This window comes from Trachurus japonicus, chromosome 17 (genome assembly GCF_045865225.1).
Source record: "Trachurus japonicus isolate A0001 chromosome 17, Traja_1.0".
Lineage (NCBI taxonomy): Eukaryota > Metazoa > Chordata > Actinopteri > Carangiformes > Carangidae > Trachurus > Trachurus japonicus.
Window position 1 is genome coordinate 13986386 of NC_140923.1, and position 16157 is coordinate 14002542.

The 16157-nt window shown below is 43.8% G+C and overlaps 1 protein-coding gene across 19 annotated transcripts in view; it reads right to left on the reverse strand.

The window, feature by feature from the left end:
• LOC146970269 (receptor-type tyrosine-protein phosphatase mu) overlaps positions 1-16157 on the reverse strand; it is a 172126-nt gene that overhangs the window by 102619 nt on the left and 53350 nt on the right. For all 19 annotated transcript variants that reach the window (XM_085804829.1, XM_085804830.1, XM_085804828.1 and 16 more), the window contains exons 4-7: positions 15163-15241; positions 13119-13234; positions 10969-11143; positions 2881-3174 (exon numbers count right to left, since the gene is read on the reverse strand). In XM_085804829.1, the coding sequence (XP_085660955.1) occupies positions 2881-3174; positions 10969-11143; positions 13119-13234; positions 15163-15241 (664 nt within the window). The remainder of the gene's footprint in view (positions 1-2880; positions 3175-10968; positions 11144-13118; positions 13235-15162; positions 15242-16157) is intronic.

A 16157-nucleotide genomic window follows, 5' to 3' on the forward strand; every position in this document is an offset into this window, starting at 1 on the left:
GAGTCGGACAAGATCAAGAGCTGCTTCCTCAAACACACTTCAGGAGCCGAGGCCATCAATCTCCCCGACTGTGACCGGCGGGGTGGCCGAGGGGGCAGGACCCCCACTGAAGCCAGGCCCGGGCTCCGAAGGCTGCACAGGTAGGGCCATTCATCCCTATCAGCCGGACTAAAAATGAATAAGCTCATGACCTTCACAGTGGGAAGAGGGGGGGTTGCACCCTGGGCAGGGAAGGGAGAAAAATCTCATTTTCATCAGCATTTTCTCTGGACACCAAACAGCATTAGCCTGGGAAACTGCTGAGCACCGGGTTTGTTTTGTTCCCCGAGTTGGCATCCTAGTACAGCATGGGAATTTAGCTGGTTAATGTTGTGAGAAGGGCAATTTGTACAATATCATCAGGCGTTCTCAAAGTGTTTATGTACATGTTTGAGTTTGAATGGGCCCACAGTATAGCGGCAATGTAATGATCCAAATATAAGGTGCCACTCTGCTTCACACATGATATCAATCTGTGTTGCTGATGGATTAAGAAGCTCACGGGGCATTTGGAATAAGAATTAGGCTGAATAAACGAGTAGTTATAAAAGTTAACCATGTGGCGGGCCCAGTTTTCATCCAACTATAAATCATATCAATTACTCTGACACGCAGCTGTTCCAAAGAAAAGTTAGGAGTTAAAAACCGTTGTTGTTTTCCAATGGTCTAATAGTTTGTTTCTTTAAATATCAGTTTCTCTGTTGCATGTAAAACTCAAAAAGTAAACACAGCTCTAATTGTTCCAGGTGCAAACTGCGGAAAACGAGACGATTTATGTCCATCTGCCAAACATCTTAATGAAGATCTATAAGGTACAGACAATGGAAGTATAGTGGGCTTTTGTCTACTATGGAGAAATAATTACCCAAGTAATCTGGCGATGATATATGTTGGGCAATTGTTGTCTTGCTTCATGCGCAATGAGGTTTTTTTTAAGAGAAAACACAATGCAGCTTTAGCAACAATGGAGCCCTGATGGCTATTTATTGCACGCAGGGGGTGATTTGCAATAAAAACACGAATCTTTTTGAAATGTTTTGTTTGTAAGAGTAAATTAGGAGCAGTGCAAACTCAAACCCAACAAGCCCAAGGCAGCAGTAATAATTTATTTTTCTTTTTTTTCTTTTTTTAAAGCTGAATGAATAGACAGCTTGAACTGCTTTGACCACTCTTTTTCACACGATTGTTGTGAATTTCAGTATCTCTTTCTCCATCTATTGAAGTGGGGAGGACTTTTTGTTCTCTGTTTGTATCAGACTGTCATTGTGTCGGAGCCGTGCAAATAGCCGACAGTGAAAGTGAACCTCGTATTTTTTCTTTTTTTTTACAGCTGTTAGCGCCATTAGCTTTAACAGAGGTGTCGTGTTGTCTTTGTTTCAGGTGTAAAGCAGCTAACGGCGCCTCGTACTGAACAAAGCCAACGTCCTCCATGCACGGCGTCGTGAGGTATAGCCAAGTTGTTTTCATCGCTGTTGTGGCGCCGGCCAGTCTCTCCTTGTTTTGATTCCCTGAATTATCCACAAGACCGGGGGATTAAACACAAACACTGAATAAAGTCAGTGAATCACCGACACTGTCTGGTGGAGACTCTCTCTCTCAAACAACTTAAGATCCAGACATCTGATTCTTCATCTGCTCTGGAGTTGAAAACAAACAAGGTGCGAAAAGTGCTTCAAAAATGTTGCTCGAAGCTGGATGTAAACATCAATGTGGACCTCTTCTTGTGGGCAACCATGATGCTAATGCATGTTGTGCACAGAGGTTATGATGTTATTAAAGCAGAAGTAAGCGATATTTTTGTGTTAATATAAGTCTTAAATAGTTATATCTTCCGACAGCAATCACTTACATAGAGTGTTTGGACCGAAACACGGGTCTGTCAGTCACTCTGCTCTGCTCTGAGCCGAGGAGAAAACTTTCCTTGTATCCTACAATTTTTATCCAATGAGGAGAGAGAACAGCATGAAGGGCTGTGTGTGCAGCCAAGGGACGCGCGTGAATGTGGTGACGTAGGGACGAGGACCAATAGATCCATGACGAGGGCGGGGGCTGCTAACTCCGTCGGCTGACAAGAAGTTATGGTGCGTTCAGGGCAGCCCGTAATTCGTGTTTTCCCGACCTGTGAAGTCGTACCAGTTCGATCTGGTACGAGTTCACGGGTCAGAAGTTACGAGTGGCCGTTATAGTGACTTTCACAGGCAACAGGTCGGAGAAACGCGAGTTGCGGGTTGCCTGGAACGCTACAAAGTCGTAAGTTGTGACTTGAAGCTGTAACTTACGGTTTCAAAAGCCTGCCTGGAACGCAGCATTAGCCAAAACGACCGGATCGCTTACTTCTGCTTTAACTAATGGCACAAACCCTTAGCATGATTAAAATAAATTCTTTCTCTTGGTTTGAGAAGTGCTGGAAACATTTGGCATAATATTAAGTACAACTCAGTGTGTATAGAGATTTCAGTGAGGAGAAGTTACACATGTGTTTTCTCTCTCTGTCTCTTTTTGTCTTTTTAAAAAAAATGTTTTTTCATTATTATGTGAACGCTGCACGCCGTCACAGTCAAGGTGCTGCAGTAGTTTGCGTTATGTACATGTCTTTGATTTCACAATAAAACTTGTATAACTTGAGAAGCTTTTCAGAGTTCAAGGTAACTATGTTTATGTGTTCATGAGTGTTGGACTAACTCACAAAGACACTTCAGGTTTGGTTTTCAATGAATATGTGACAAAGCCGGAGAAAAATCTCAGTGAATCTGTTCATGTGAAGCTGTAAAACAACAAAATGTGTTATTTCCCAAACTCCCACTTGGTGCTCTGTTAGTAATTGTAATTTTTGGCCCTTACCTGCACATCTGGTCCTGGCCCTGAGGGGGGGTCCCGGGGCCCCGGTGCCTCCCTCCAGAGGTCTGGTCAGCAGAACGCTGATCTCGTACTCGGTGTCTGGGTCCAGGTGGCCGATCTTGTGCGTGGTCTTGTCGACGGGCTGTAGGTCGTACATGGTGCCGGACACCGTGCGGTACTCCACCTCCCTGTCGATGATCGGGCCGTCCCCGTTGATGGAGTTGGCGTTCAGCTGGATCCACAGGTAGGTGGCGCCGACGGCCGTCAGCTGCGGCGGTGCGATCGGCACGGGGGGCTCTGAGGGGAAACAAAAAACAAATTTTTTTTATTTTTTAAGTATATTTTTTGGCTTTTTGCCTTTATTTGATAGCACACAGTAGAGATAGACAGAAAATGGGGGGGCAGAGAGAGGGGGAATGACACGCAGGGAAGGGCCGCTCTACCCACCGCGCCACGCACCGCCCCACAAAACAACATTTTTGATTGTGTTTGATAAACCACAGTGAAATGCGGAGAGTCTTCACAATACAGAAGACAATTATATATTTTTAATTTGTGTAAAAAAAAAAGAATAATAATGAAAAAAAAAAAAAAGAGCGTCGACATTCTCAAGAAAATAAGTGGTGATAAATGTTTGTACCAAGCAAACAAGATCCTAAAAATCAATTTGTTCTTTTAGGCAATCAACCACATCAGAATCCTCCCAAGGCCCCGCGAGGAGTATCTTCATGTTTTCCAGTAAACAAGGTATTCAAGGAGATCCATGCAGTAATCAATAGTTCCAGCCTGGTGAATGGAATCTCTCATCATCATCCGCCGCCGTACACGGACTGAGTCGTGTAATCACGCAGGCACATTTCGAAAAAAAAAAAAGTGACGGCAACGTGAACCAGAGGTGTGAACGAAGTCACTTGGCAAATGCTGCTCCCATTGAACAACGTATTGATTTCCATCAGAGACCTTGTACAGAAAAAGCTCGTTGTAATTGACAGTTACTGTAGGCGACTTGTCGTCTCTCTCTTTTTTTTCTCTCAATCAGGAGCTGGTTTAATCTCTCAACTCACGACTGAGGCAGAATTTTCTCATTTATTTTGAAGCCAAAAAGCTTGAGAGGAAAAAATATAACTCCAGAGTTTGTTAACTATTCTCACCTTTACTGGACAAGAATAAAGGCTTTAGTGTAACTTCACTGCAATTATATTTTTTGACACAATATGAATCCTCCGTAAAACATAATGCACTGATTTATGGTCAAAACTGAACTGCTGATACAACATGGCCGAACATAGATAGACAGATAGATTTATATTCAGTCCCTGTGTGTTCACACTCTGCACTGGTTTCTGGTGCAAATTCCACTTCCTGTGAAGAACAAAGCATTTCTTTGGACACTGATCTGCTGATCTGAGGAGATGTGAAAGAGACCAATCCACCAGCCACGGAGGAAACATTCATCTCTTCTTCCTTTGCTACAAATATCCATGTCGCACACCGACACTGCTCACACACTCCCCATTATGAAGTTCTGCATTGATAGTGAGACTCAAGTAGAGGAATGCATTATCAGTATTGTTGGCAAAAAAAAAAGTGCTCAATGGAGAAAAATGTCAGTGTTACACAATCGTAACGTGAGAATTTCAGCTTAATGTTAATTCTAAAATGAACCAAACAGCCACAATAATAACAACAGGTTTTCATACTGTGAATCCTGCAGATACATTCAGAGGCCATTTTATTAGGTACACCTGTCCAACTGCTCATTAGTGTAAATATCTAACAGATCAACCACATGGCAGCAACTCAGTGTATTCAGACCTGTAGATAAGGGGTCAAGATGATCTGCAAAAATTCAAACTGGGCATCAGAAGAAAAGAAGAAAGATGATTTAAGTGTCTTTGAACGCAGCGTGGTTGTTGGCGCCAGACAGGCTGGACTCATTTCAAAAATTGTTATCTATTGGGGTTTTTCCATGTACAACCAACTCTGGGATTCACAGAGAACGGTCCGAAAAGAGAAAATATCCAGTGATCAGCAGAAATTAGGGCCAACAGGACCTGAGGTCAACGGTCAGACTGGTTCACGCTGATAGAAACGCAATAGTAACGCAAATAACCACTCATTACATCTACAGTAAGGTATTGAGTAGAGCAACAACGTGCTTTTTTACAGTATCTTCGGCTACCGCTGTTCAAAAGCAGGTCAATTTTTGAGACAAATGATTATAATAATTCAAACAACATGGTGAAATAACTCAAGAGAAACTGAGAAATTGTTTCCAAGCGTCTTGTACTTGTTCACTCTACAGGGTCGCGCTGTGAGGACGGCTTCAAATGGTGTTCGGAAATAAGATTTAGAAATTTAGAAATGAGTTTTCTGCTTCTATTCCTCAGGTTCTTAATGAAAATAAAAGTCGTCCTCTCTTCAAAAATGAAACAAATTACATCTGACTGAATCTGTTCCGAGTCCTCATCAGCATTCGATGCATTTGTTTGGATTCTTCTGCAAAGTTTTCCTCTTCCTCTAGAAGTTCATCTCTTTCAGATAAATGTGGTGTTCTTCGTCATCCTTGAAGCTGACCTCTATTTTTTTTCCCCTTTCTCCACCGTTATCACCAATATTTGTCTAATCTTTGTCCAAACCTTGTGCCATTTGTGATTTTAATGAGGCTTCTTGAAATGTCAGACATGTTATTTCAACTGTGGGATATTTTCAGGACCGTATTATTATATAACGTGATGTGGGGACAACGCAGCAACACTTGAAAAGGTGTTAACAGATTCATCTAAGTCTCTAAGACATACATGTAGCGGCTCATAGCGACTTCCTCTACACACAAAGTCTCTTTATTCATTCATCCATGTTCTGTTTTGTTCCAGTTTGTGGCGACAACAAAACAAGTCCCCTCCTCCCCACCACCACCACCACCTCTATCTCACCTGGATGTCTTTCATGCTTCAGACACTGTCTCCTGGTGAAACCACGAAACTTGCCACTGCCAACAAAGAGCTACGACCCACAGCTGAAGCATTGCTTAGGAATCTGCCCTTGTCACGTACTACAATAGTTACGTGTCCCAGAGGCCGCGGCGAGTAGCTCTAATGAGCACACACATGTAACAGAGTAATACCATTAGTCGCCTAGCTGCTTCTGCTGGAGTTGTCATGGAGAGGGAGATGCCTCCTGGCGCATTAGAGAGACACAGAGAAAGAGACACAGAGAGAGAGAGAGAGCATGGGTCGAGGTGTCTGACGGAGAATTGGAGGCTCTCCCTCAGCAGATGGTTTCCCCACCGTGACCTCCTCTCGCAGGTCCCTAAACTCCCACTAATCCAAGCTTCCAGCGTCGCTGTCAAACATCACCTAAAGCGAACCGGCTAATCCAGCGGGTCCTCGACCTGCACTCACACGCCGCGCCGCCGCCGCCGCACCGCAGCGGTCTGGCTGCTGGAGCCAGACAGGACGGGGAGGTGATCCCAAATCTGGTTTGAACAACAGGCTTGTTTTGATGGTCTTTTATACTGAAGTCTCTTATTATGTCTTAAAAGGGGTTTAACTTAGTTAAGAGGCAATATGCCCCAGTTCAGGACACAAAACAACACAGGCTCAATTCTGGGATATCGTCCCTCCTGGTATGGCTGCGGATCACAAAATATTGGTACTGTAATGGTGCTTGGCGTTTATAATATCTTGAAGCAAAGAATTGGGCTTAAATGCATCAACCTGTGCTGGTTCTTCAGAGCAGATAACTCAGATTTTCTTTGGCTTTTATTTTCTTCTCTTGAGAAAAGCAGATGGCAAGTACAATTAAAGGAACAGATGTAATTTATATCTCAATAAATGTCTTTATTCATTAAAGAACCAAATTAAAAGTAAGAAGTTAATAAAGGAACTTAGTTATAGTAGAAATGAGAAATATGAATAAATTAGCACCGTCGTTTTTTTTTTATGAAAAAAAATAAATACAGTCCAACTTCTGAGGTGAAAAAGTGTAATGAAGGTTCTCACCAGGTTTTATTGACACAGACTCGACGGACTCATGCCATGACGACGCCCCGTGATGCACGGGGACCAAATGGCCTCCGAACTATGACTAAGTTTCTTGCTTTTGACTCAGTCGTGACTGATTCACGCTTCACAGGATGACAGATTCAACCGACTCGTACCTACACGAGTTATGATGCTTGTTATTATCCGTTTCCTCTGACTTCTTTTCATGAGATACTGTAACCTGGGACACTGTCCGACTGCAGGATGCACATGTCCCAGGAATAAAAAGCAGGAGCTCTCCGGTCATTCAATCAGTCTTTAAAGGGCATTTCCAGCCCTAATCAATGTTTACCTCAGATATCAGGTCACCTATGATCAGTTCATTTCATACCATCCATACTCCCAACTGCAGCGTGTGGACGTTAATATTCGTTTTTGTTCAGGAATCTGTCGTTTTTTCAATGTTCATTAATGGGCTGCGGACTAATTTTAAAATTGATCTGTGGTCGCCAAGTAACGTCCTTTTGAGACCATCATTTAAATTTTAAAATTAGCTTTACTATTAAATTAAATCAAAATTCGAACTTACTTAATGCTTCCACATTGTTCCTTCCTGGGTCAGAGAACAAACGCCCCTCTACTATTGTGTTCTCTGACCCGGAAAGCGACCACAGAACAATTTTAAAATGAGTCCGGAGCCCATTAATAAACATTGAAAGATTCTTGAATAAAAAAACGAGTATAAACGTCCACACGCTGCAGTTGGGAGTCTGGATGCCCTTTAAACTCTGCTACTGTGATGCATGGACACCACTGCTGCTGCTGTTCAATCCCATATTTTGCCGTTATCACCTGAGACCATTTCTGCAACAATATGACTAAAGGAGCATGACATATTACAGCAATAAGCATTTCATTTAACTTTGAAGAGTTACTGCTTCACAAAAGCAACAGCAGGTTATGGTGATGAAATAATTCCTGTAGGTGCAGCAATCCCCCTGTTCAGCAGCCACAGCAGACGGATTACCGCAGTGAAATACACTCAAGTGCTGGAACACTTTAGGATATTAACAACTCAATTCCCACTGTTTAAGCCTCACGAGGCAGCGCCGAGGTCCTGGAGGCGGCGAGGCAGCGGGCGCCGAACCGAGCTCTGCCACTGGCCTGGAGTTTTCAAAGAGGGCGCGACGGCGAGCAGATGACAGCGGCCGGGGCCAGACGCAGGGGTCAGCGAGCAGCTGTTGTCCTGATGTTGACCAGATAGGCGAGCGGGGGCCCTGGCTGGCGGACAGCTGCGTCCTCCTCTACCGCAGCACCTGCCCGCCTGCCAGAACGCAATCACACGAAAAAGGCACTACTAATGTGCATGAAACAGCACACACACACACACGCACACACATGCACACACTCTGGCATACCAATGGACCCAACAGCAAATGACGAACTGAGTAGAAAAACAAACTCAAGCTGCAGCTGCATTGATTGTTTCCATCATCAGTTCGTCTCCTCCTCCTTCGTCAAACCACACACACAAACCTCAACTCTGTAAGATGGGACCTCTTCATCTTTGCTTTTTGGGTTTTTATTTATTTTTTTGCTCCTTAAATTATTAAAGCAGAAGTAAGCGGAATGTTTGTGTTAATATAAGTCTTAAATAGTTATATCTTCCGACAGCAATCACTTATATAGAGTGTTTGGTCTGAAACACGGGTCTGTCAGTCACTCTGCTCTGCTGTAAGCTGAGGAGAAAACTTTCCTTGTATCCTACAACCTTTATCCAATGAGGAGAGAGAATGGCATAAAGGGGCGGTCCTCTCTGTGTGTGCAGCCAAGGGATGCGTGTGAATGGGGTGACGTAGGGACGAGGGCGGGGGCTGCTAACTCCATCGGCTGACAGGAAGTTAGCCAAAACCACCGGATCGCTTACAGTACTTCTGCTTTAACAGTTTCACTAAATTGCCATTAATTTCTAAATTGTTATTTAATTCTTTTCCTCCGACGTTCCCATTGATCAGCTACTTGCTTCAGCTCAGTTACAAAGCCTCGACGCACACACACACACACACACACACACACACACACACACACACACACCTTGCCGCCCATTTGCTATTCAGAACACAGGGAGCGATAATAAGAGCTGCCACTCTGCCGTGTTGTTAGATTAGTTAGACCTGACTGTTTATAAGTCTTCCTTTCATTTGCCTGTTACATCCACTGAGCTCCTCTTGTTAAGATGCACAGGGTCCTCATTACGTCGTGCGCTCTTCTAATTGGGCTGCTGTGGGTAAAGAATTGATCCACTCCCCCATATGAGAAGAAGAAGAGGAGGTGGTGGCCATGGGAAGAAAAAAAAAAGACGACCGACCGACCGGCTGGCCTTCGATTTTCGGTGGCTATTCTCATTAGCGCTGACACGGCCGCAGCCTTGAGTTGATGGCGTGGCCCAGAATACGGTGTTGGGAGCTCCAGGTGATTCCAACCAGGCCGAGAAAAAGAAAAAGACCCAGTGCTCGGACTTGGGGAGTAATTACCCCCACCTTTCCCCCCTCCCTTTTCAGAACCACTGGTTGCACTACAGGAGAGCACATCACAGGGGTTCGGAGGATAGAGGGGTAGGGGGGCCACTGCGCTCGGCCAATCGGTACAACGCTCTGGAAATACATGCAGCACACTTCCACATAGGCACATAAATCTGACTGAATACTGGCATGAAAGCAGAAGTGATTATCTGGGATAATCAAGCATTCACTCTCCTCATGTTGAAGAAAAAGGCAGTGTATGGTAATGAGAGGAGGGAGGGGGAGAGGAGAGGAGAGGAGAGGAAAGTGGGGTGGGGTGGGGTAGTAGGGAGATGGTGGTGGGGGGCAGCGTGTGACTGTAGCAGCCTCATAATCCACAGAATCGCTCCATGGTCACTCCTCCAAAAAAGCGAGTCACGGTTACGCGGCGAATACACATTTAAAGGAGGATTTACGACTCAGACACGACGCTAGGAGGGTTAAGCTCTTGTTTTACGACTGCTGCGATAAGAGGAGATATCAGCTTTTTTTTATGTGTGACACTTATAACCGTGAAAACGCCTCTTTTCTCCCTCCGACGACTTAGCTTATGTCGGAGTCGTTGAGGTGTGAAGTCTCTGCTGAATTTAAAGAGGGTTGCATTACAAAAGTCAATGAATTCCTAAATCTAGACAATTACTGCATTTTAAATATTTATGATAAAGCACTTTACACTAAACTGGTTGGACTTGGATAGAAATATATATATAAATATTCTATCAAGTAACAAATTGAAAGCAACGATCAGCAAAAATATTGCAGTCTAGTGAGTACGCGTAAGTGCGTGTGATTGTCTTGCTGAATTTATGCACGAGTGTGGTTTAGAAAGCCTCCAGTGTGTCAGTAAATTTTCTTTGAGTACACCACTGAAACCCACTGATACACTTGGGCAGAGAGACTTTATCTCCCTCTTCACTCTCGCTATGTCTGGGCCCGGCCATTCTCGCATGATTGACAGACCTCGATCTGGACAGCCAGGATTAAACCTATCAATCACATAAAGCTTGGAGACAAAAAAAAAGAAAAAGAAGACGACGATGAGAAAAAAAAAAGATGAAAAAAAAAAATCGGGAGCAGTAAATTCAATTGAGAGCACAGGGAGAAAATTGAGGTGAAGAAATATAGAAGGCCATTACCGGGCTATAGGGCTGTAGGAAAGTGAGGCCTTGCAGGATTTAGTTTCAGACGACTCCATAAATTCATATCAAATGACTGCAGGAGTGAAATATCAGGGAGGTTACTGTAAACCCTGGTGCCTCTTGCCTTTGTGATCTTTTTGGGGGAATTGTGCTCAGTCAAGGACGAGCCTCTTCACAGCGGAAGTATTAAAGTCCTCTGGATAACAAATCAACATAAAAAGCTAGTATTTTTAGCATCGCCTGAGAGGACATTTTCATCTACCAAAAAACATGCAACGGTTTCCTGTTTATCTCCTGTTGACATTGCCGTGCACATGGAGGTCATGCGGACGGGGAGCGTTTTTGCGCCGTCTTGGGCTGGGCTGGGTTCATTCAGACTGTGTGTTTGCGGGGTCCGGTACTTACGTTTTATGGTCAGCTCCCCATAATTGGACACTCCAACGCCTTTGTCGGAGTGGACAATGCAGCGGTAGCGACCCGAGTCGCCCTTGGTCGTGTTCTCCACATCGAAAGTGCCTATGAAGCGCCGGTTGTTCCAAGGTTTAGTGGCTTTCATCGGGGCCTCCCGTCCAGCGATTCCCTGTTTTTTGGACCCGGGACAAAACACAAACACAGCAGCAGCGTGAGCCTCCGGAGTGGGAAAATAAAGGGTTTAATAAGCAAAGTGGCCTGACCTTGTGTGTTTCAGAAACTCTGCACGAGTGTACTTGTTGTCTGCTGTTGCGCGTGTTTGTTTGTGTCCTATCGTTCCCATCGGTGGCTGATAGTAGGGAAACATTTATCACACCAGGATGCACGCACGCACACACACACACACACACACACACCGGCACGAACGCACAGTGGGCTCTCCCCAGCTGTCACCCCTCACAGCAGGCAGATGGGGGACATTTGCTCATTAGAAATATTTCTTCATTACTGTCATCGGGGGACTTCACTTAATGTTTGTTTTCCAGCTCCTGTGCTAATGAGGACGTGTTTGTTAAAATGATGGAGTACCTGGCAGAGGACCTTTACTCGGCGTCATGCTCCCACTGATCACACGTGTGACAGTGTGCTTAGCAGCAGAGCCGGCAGGGTTATGTCTGCCAGATGCACTACCTTCGCTGCTCCGAACAAGGTCAATTGAAGACTGCTGCGCAACTCGCTTGTGCCGGATATAGTACACAGTATCCACAGAGCCGACATCTATATAGGTTAAGACCATACTGCGGTGATCTGAGAGACCTGTAATCCCCTGCTTTCCAGACGCAGAGGCCGCCGGAAGAAAAAAAACAAGAAAAAAAAACAAAAACGTGGCGAGCAGGTGAAACATTAAACACAAAGGAAACGTGTGATGATTTCAGCGATTTCAGAGTTAATTTATACAGAGAATTAATAAGTTGTGAAGTGGTGGACAGGAAAACAAGCATAAGTTTGATATATGCCATGATATTAAAAAAAAAAAGAAAAGAAAACCAGATTAAAGGAACAGTTCACCAAAAAATGAAATTCATTATTCATTTATTCATTATTGACTCACCCTCATGCTGATGAATACTCCGGAGTAGTTTTTTATTCCTCAAAGTGTATCTGGAGACCCGGGAGGGGGGTTCGTAGTTTAACGAAAACTTTACATGAGAGCCAATATAGGGCCTGACACAAAAAGTATAATATAAAACTACACAAAAACCTTGTAATATTGTAAATAACATACTGCTTGTCCGCTGCAATCCAAGTGTCCTGAAGGGAGATAGTCCAGAGTTTACTCAAAACAACGTCATTTAGGACATTTTTATATATTTGATATACACAAGCGTCAATGTGAGAGCGCGCCCCAGGCAAATTCAATACAGGACTGTTTAGGCTGTAAAAATGTCCTAAATAACATTGTTTCGCGTAAACTCTGGACTATATCCCTTCAGGACACTTGGATTGCAGCAGACGAACAGTGTGGAGGAATATTAAATGGTTTTTGTGTAGTTTTATGGACATTTTTGTGTCGGGCGCTATTGACTCTCATATAAGGATTTCGTTGGACTACATCCCCCCCTCCCGGGTCTCCAGATGCACTTTGTGGAAAAAAAACTACAGAGTATTCATCAGCATGAGGGTGAGTCAATAATGACTGAATTTCATTTTTTGGTGAACTATTCCTTTAATCTGTTTTCATCACCTCTGCACCGTGGCCCTTAGATCAAGGACATTATTTCCAGTAGGTTTGACCATAGTAGGTTTAACCAATGGTTACTGATTTTGAATTGTTATTTTCTCAGACAATCTCAGTGTTATCATCAGTTATAAGCAACTCTGTGATTTGTTTGCTTTCCAGTCTGATTTCATCTGGATAAAATGCCTTTGCTTCCTCTTTGCTCTCTCTCTCCCCTTTGAAAAACGACTGCAGAACCTGTTTGATTAAAGGAAGACACAGGCCTGCAGGGCTCAAATACCTGCTGGCACGACAGGTGCACCACTGACTCCAGATCAGACGATTACATCTGTTCAAGTCAGAGCAAATTCATTTACAAATGACCCGGGTTCTGCTCGCGCTTCCTCCTCCTCCTCCTCCTCCTCACCTGGAGCCACAGGCGGAAGTTGTCCCTTTTGCGTCCGTTGACGGTGCAGTGGAAAGAGGCGGTCTGTCCAGCGTTGACCTCCACTCCCTTTATAGTCAGGAAGTGAGGTGTGTTCACTGGGGGAAAAAAGACAAAGAGGGGTAATATTCAGAGAGGTTCAATAACATCAATAGAGTTCAGCTTCTCTGAAACGTCTTTGTACCAGAGTGAATCACCAGCTCTGAGGGTGAGAGTAGCCACCCAACGCCCACATCAAAAATCCACCAATTTATCCTGCTGTGTCCTCATAACTCTCCGTCACCCACTTCGTTTCTCTTGTGCCACGATTTGTATGTAAAATTGGAGAATAGAAGGAGAAGGTGCCTTGAACGGATACTGCTCTTTTCCTCGCCGTCTAATACCCCACGGTGCCGAATACCGACATCACTTTGTAAGGTATATTTCAACTCAGTCTTTAAAATGAGACACCTGAGGCCAGACTTGCACCTACCGAAAACCCAATTTCTGCTGTCTCTTAACTGCATCCTTTCATTGATTGAGCCAGGGTTTTTTTTTTTTCTTTTTTTCCAAAAGCATTATTCTCTTTCTAACTGTGCTCATTATCAGTGTGCTCACTGACTGGGATAGTCCACAGAAAGTAACTTATGTAGAACATTTTTGATTAGTACCGCTATTCTGCATAAGAAAATAGGGCAATTCAGTGGAGCGACCTTGATTGGAAACATAACCAAATCTCTAAAGACTTGGCAAAAGCTAATTCTATCACTTTCATCATCGAGACTTTCACTTCTACTTAATATTTCATAACCTCATCTTCGAACTCTACCTCCTCTGTAACTTTGTCCTGTCAATCCGCCCAGTGCAGAAAAAGACAAATCTATTTTCCCCATTGCCAACGTTGTCTTCTTTAATGACGACAGCGGCAGCGGCAACAGCGGCGGCAGTGGCGGTGGCGGCAGACCACCCAGTGGCATAATCACACCTTTGTGCTAAATATTCCACACGGTCGTATAAATAGAAAATTAATTGGCTGCGTCTCCGCCGAGGAGTCGCTCCGATCACTTTGCTTATCACTCAGAGGAACCCAATTGCCACTGAGTGGGCTATTGATCCGCCCGCACTTTTTTACACATTTAAACATTGATCACGTCACAAGGCCTCATCGATTTACTACAGATACATTCATATGCAACACCTATCGCTATATAAATCCATCGTATTGACATAACATTTGTAGGAATTCAACTGCTTTCAAATGGTTACCAGGTCATTAGCTCCTAACAATCAGGGCTTGATACTTAAGCTATGAGTGGAGGAGTAAAGTATAAATCAATTGGTGAAAACCCGTGTGGTATTGATTTAGACTTAGACTGTGGGGTGTAAAAACCTCTTAGTATAAACTTAAGGAGTGCCATATGGACTAACGTGACTCTCGGCACTCAAAAGCATAGATAGATTCGAGGAATCCTGAAGAGCCCTCATCTCATACTCCCACAGCAGCGGCCGATCGCAAAAAGCTGAAGCGGAGAAATTTTAAATATGCCAGCGATTACATGTTAATTTGTTCTGCAGTGCGCTCTGAAGTGCTTGTACTTCGATTCAGCAGCAGAACTCCAAACATCTGAGAGACAAGATGCTTTCCTGAATATCCTTCAGGGGGGGAGGAAAGAGAGAAAGAGAGAAAGAGAGAGATGGAGGAACCCAAACACAAACAGCAGCATACTGTACGGTGGTATTTGTTTTTTATCTTCTTTTTTTTGGCACTTTTTCTCCCATCTCTCATAGGAGAGATTTAACGCAGCCACTCCAACATTATATCCCGAGCACACTCCAGCCTGTCAACTGTATGCTCATAAATCTTCAGGGAGGTAGGAGGGAGGGAGGTTTACACTTTGGATTGACTGTAGGATACTCTTTGAAGGCCTTTTGTTTGACTCGGAGGCCTTGAATAGAACAACGATGCAGGTATTTGGGAGAGTGTCATGGAAAGGACAATGACTGTTTGATGATATTCTTTTATGGTGAGGAGGAAAAAAGGACTTACTGCACTGGTGGCCCTGGACCACGACGTCTTTGATGGCCAGCATGCCACGCTGCCCTGAGGTTACGGCTTCAAACACAATCTGAGGAGGAGAAAGGAGACTCATAACACCAGTGATAAATGGGCGCGTGTCTTCAAATGGCACTTGAGTGAGGCTGCACAGAGAAGTCCAGCTCCCCCGCTAATGCGATCTGCTCTCGCGGCCCGAGCCGCAGCTGGTCACACAGCTGCGGGCCACTGACATTATTTCCACAATATGTCACGGCTGATAGGTGTTATGACATGCAAGTGTTAAATTAAGTTTGAGCCTTGAGACGATTAGCACACAGGCTGTGACAAGCACGTAGTGTTTGGGAGGTGAAACACTCAACATGCTTAAACAATGTCTGAAGGGTCAAGTCAACAGAATTCAAAATAAAACACATTTTCTTTCTCGCAGGCTTTTTATGTAATCTGTGCAGGTTTTTGTTATATGTGTTACAGCCTTCATTCAATTGCAATGTAGTGTAGGTTAAAGTGCGTTAATTTAGTTGGTTGGTGAGAAACATTTGTGGTTTCTATAAAATAAAAACAGTTGTAGCATCAAAACCTGTTACATAACTTTCAGATGAACAATGAATCAAATCTCATATTATGAAGATGTTGCTTAATTTTGACCATATATGCAAACATAGAGTGAAACAGAGAGAACCTATTAACAAATCGGGTGTAAAACGCTGATTATACCCTTAAATCTAATACATTAATTGGCAGCAGTATATCTGATTTTCAGTTTACACCCTAATTAAATACATTTAATCAAGAGTCAATGAGAGGTCAAAAGTGTCGACCATATTCTGTTACTTCACTTCTAAAAAGGTCGTACGTTAGCGAGCTTGTGTTACACTTGGCAGCTCGTGGGTGTAAATATTTGGTAACAACTACTCTATCCCCGCGAACAAGTGTGGTGCAGACTGTTTAATTCAGTGATGCATAAATTAGGATTAAGATTAGCTGCT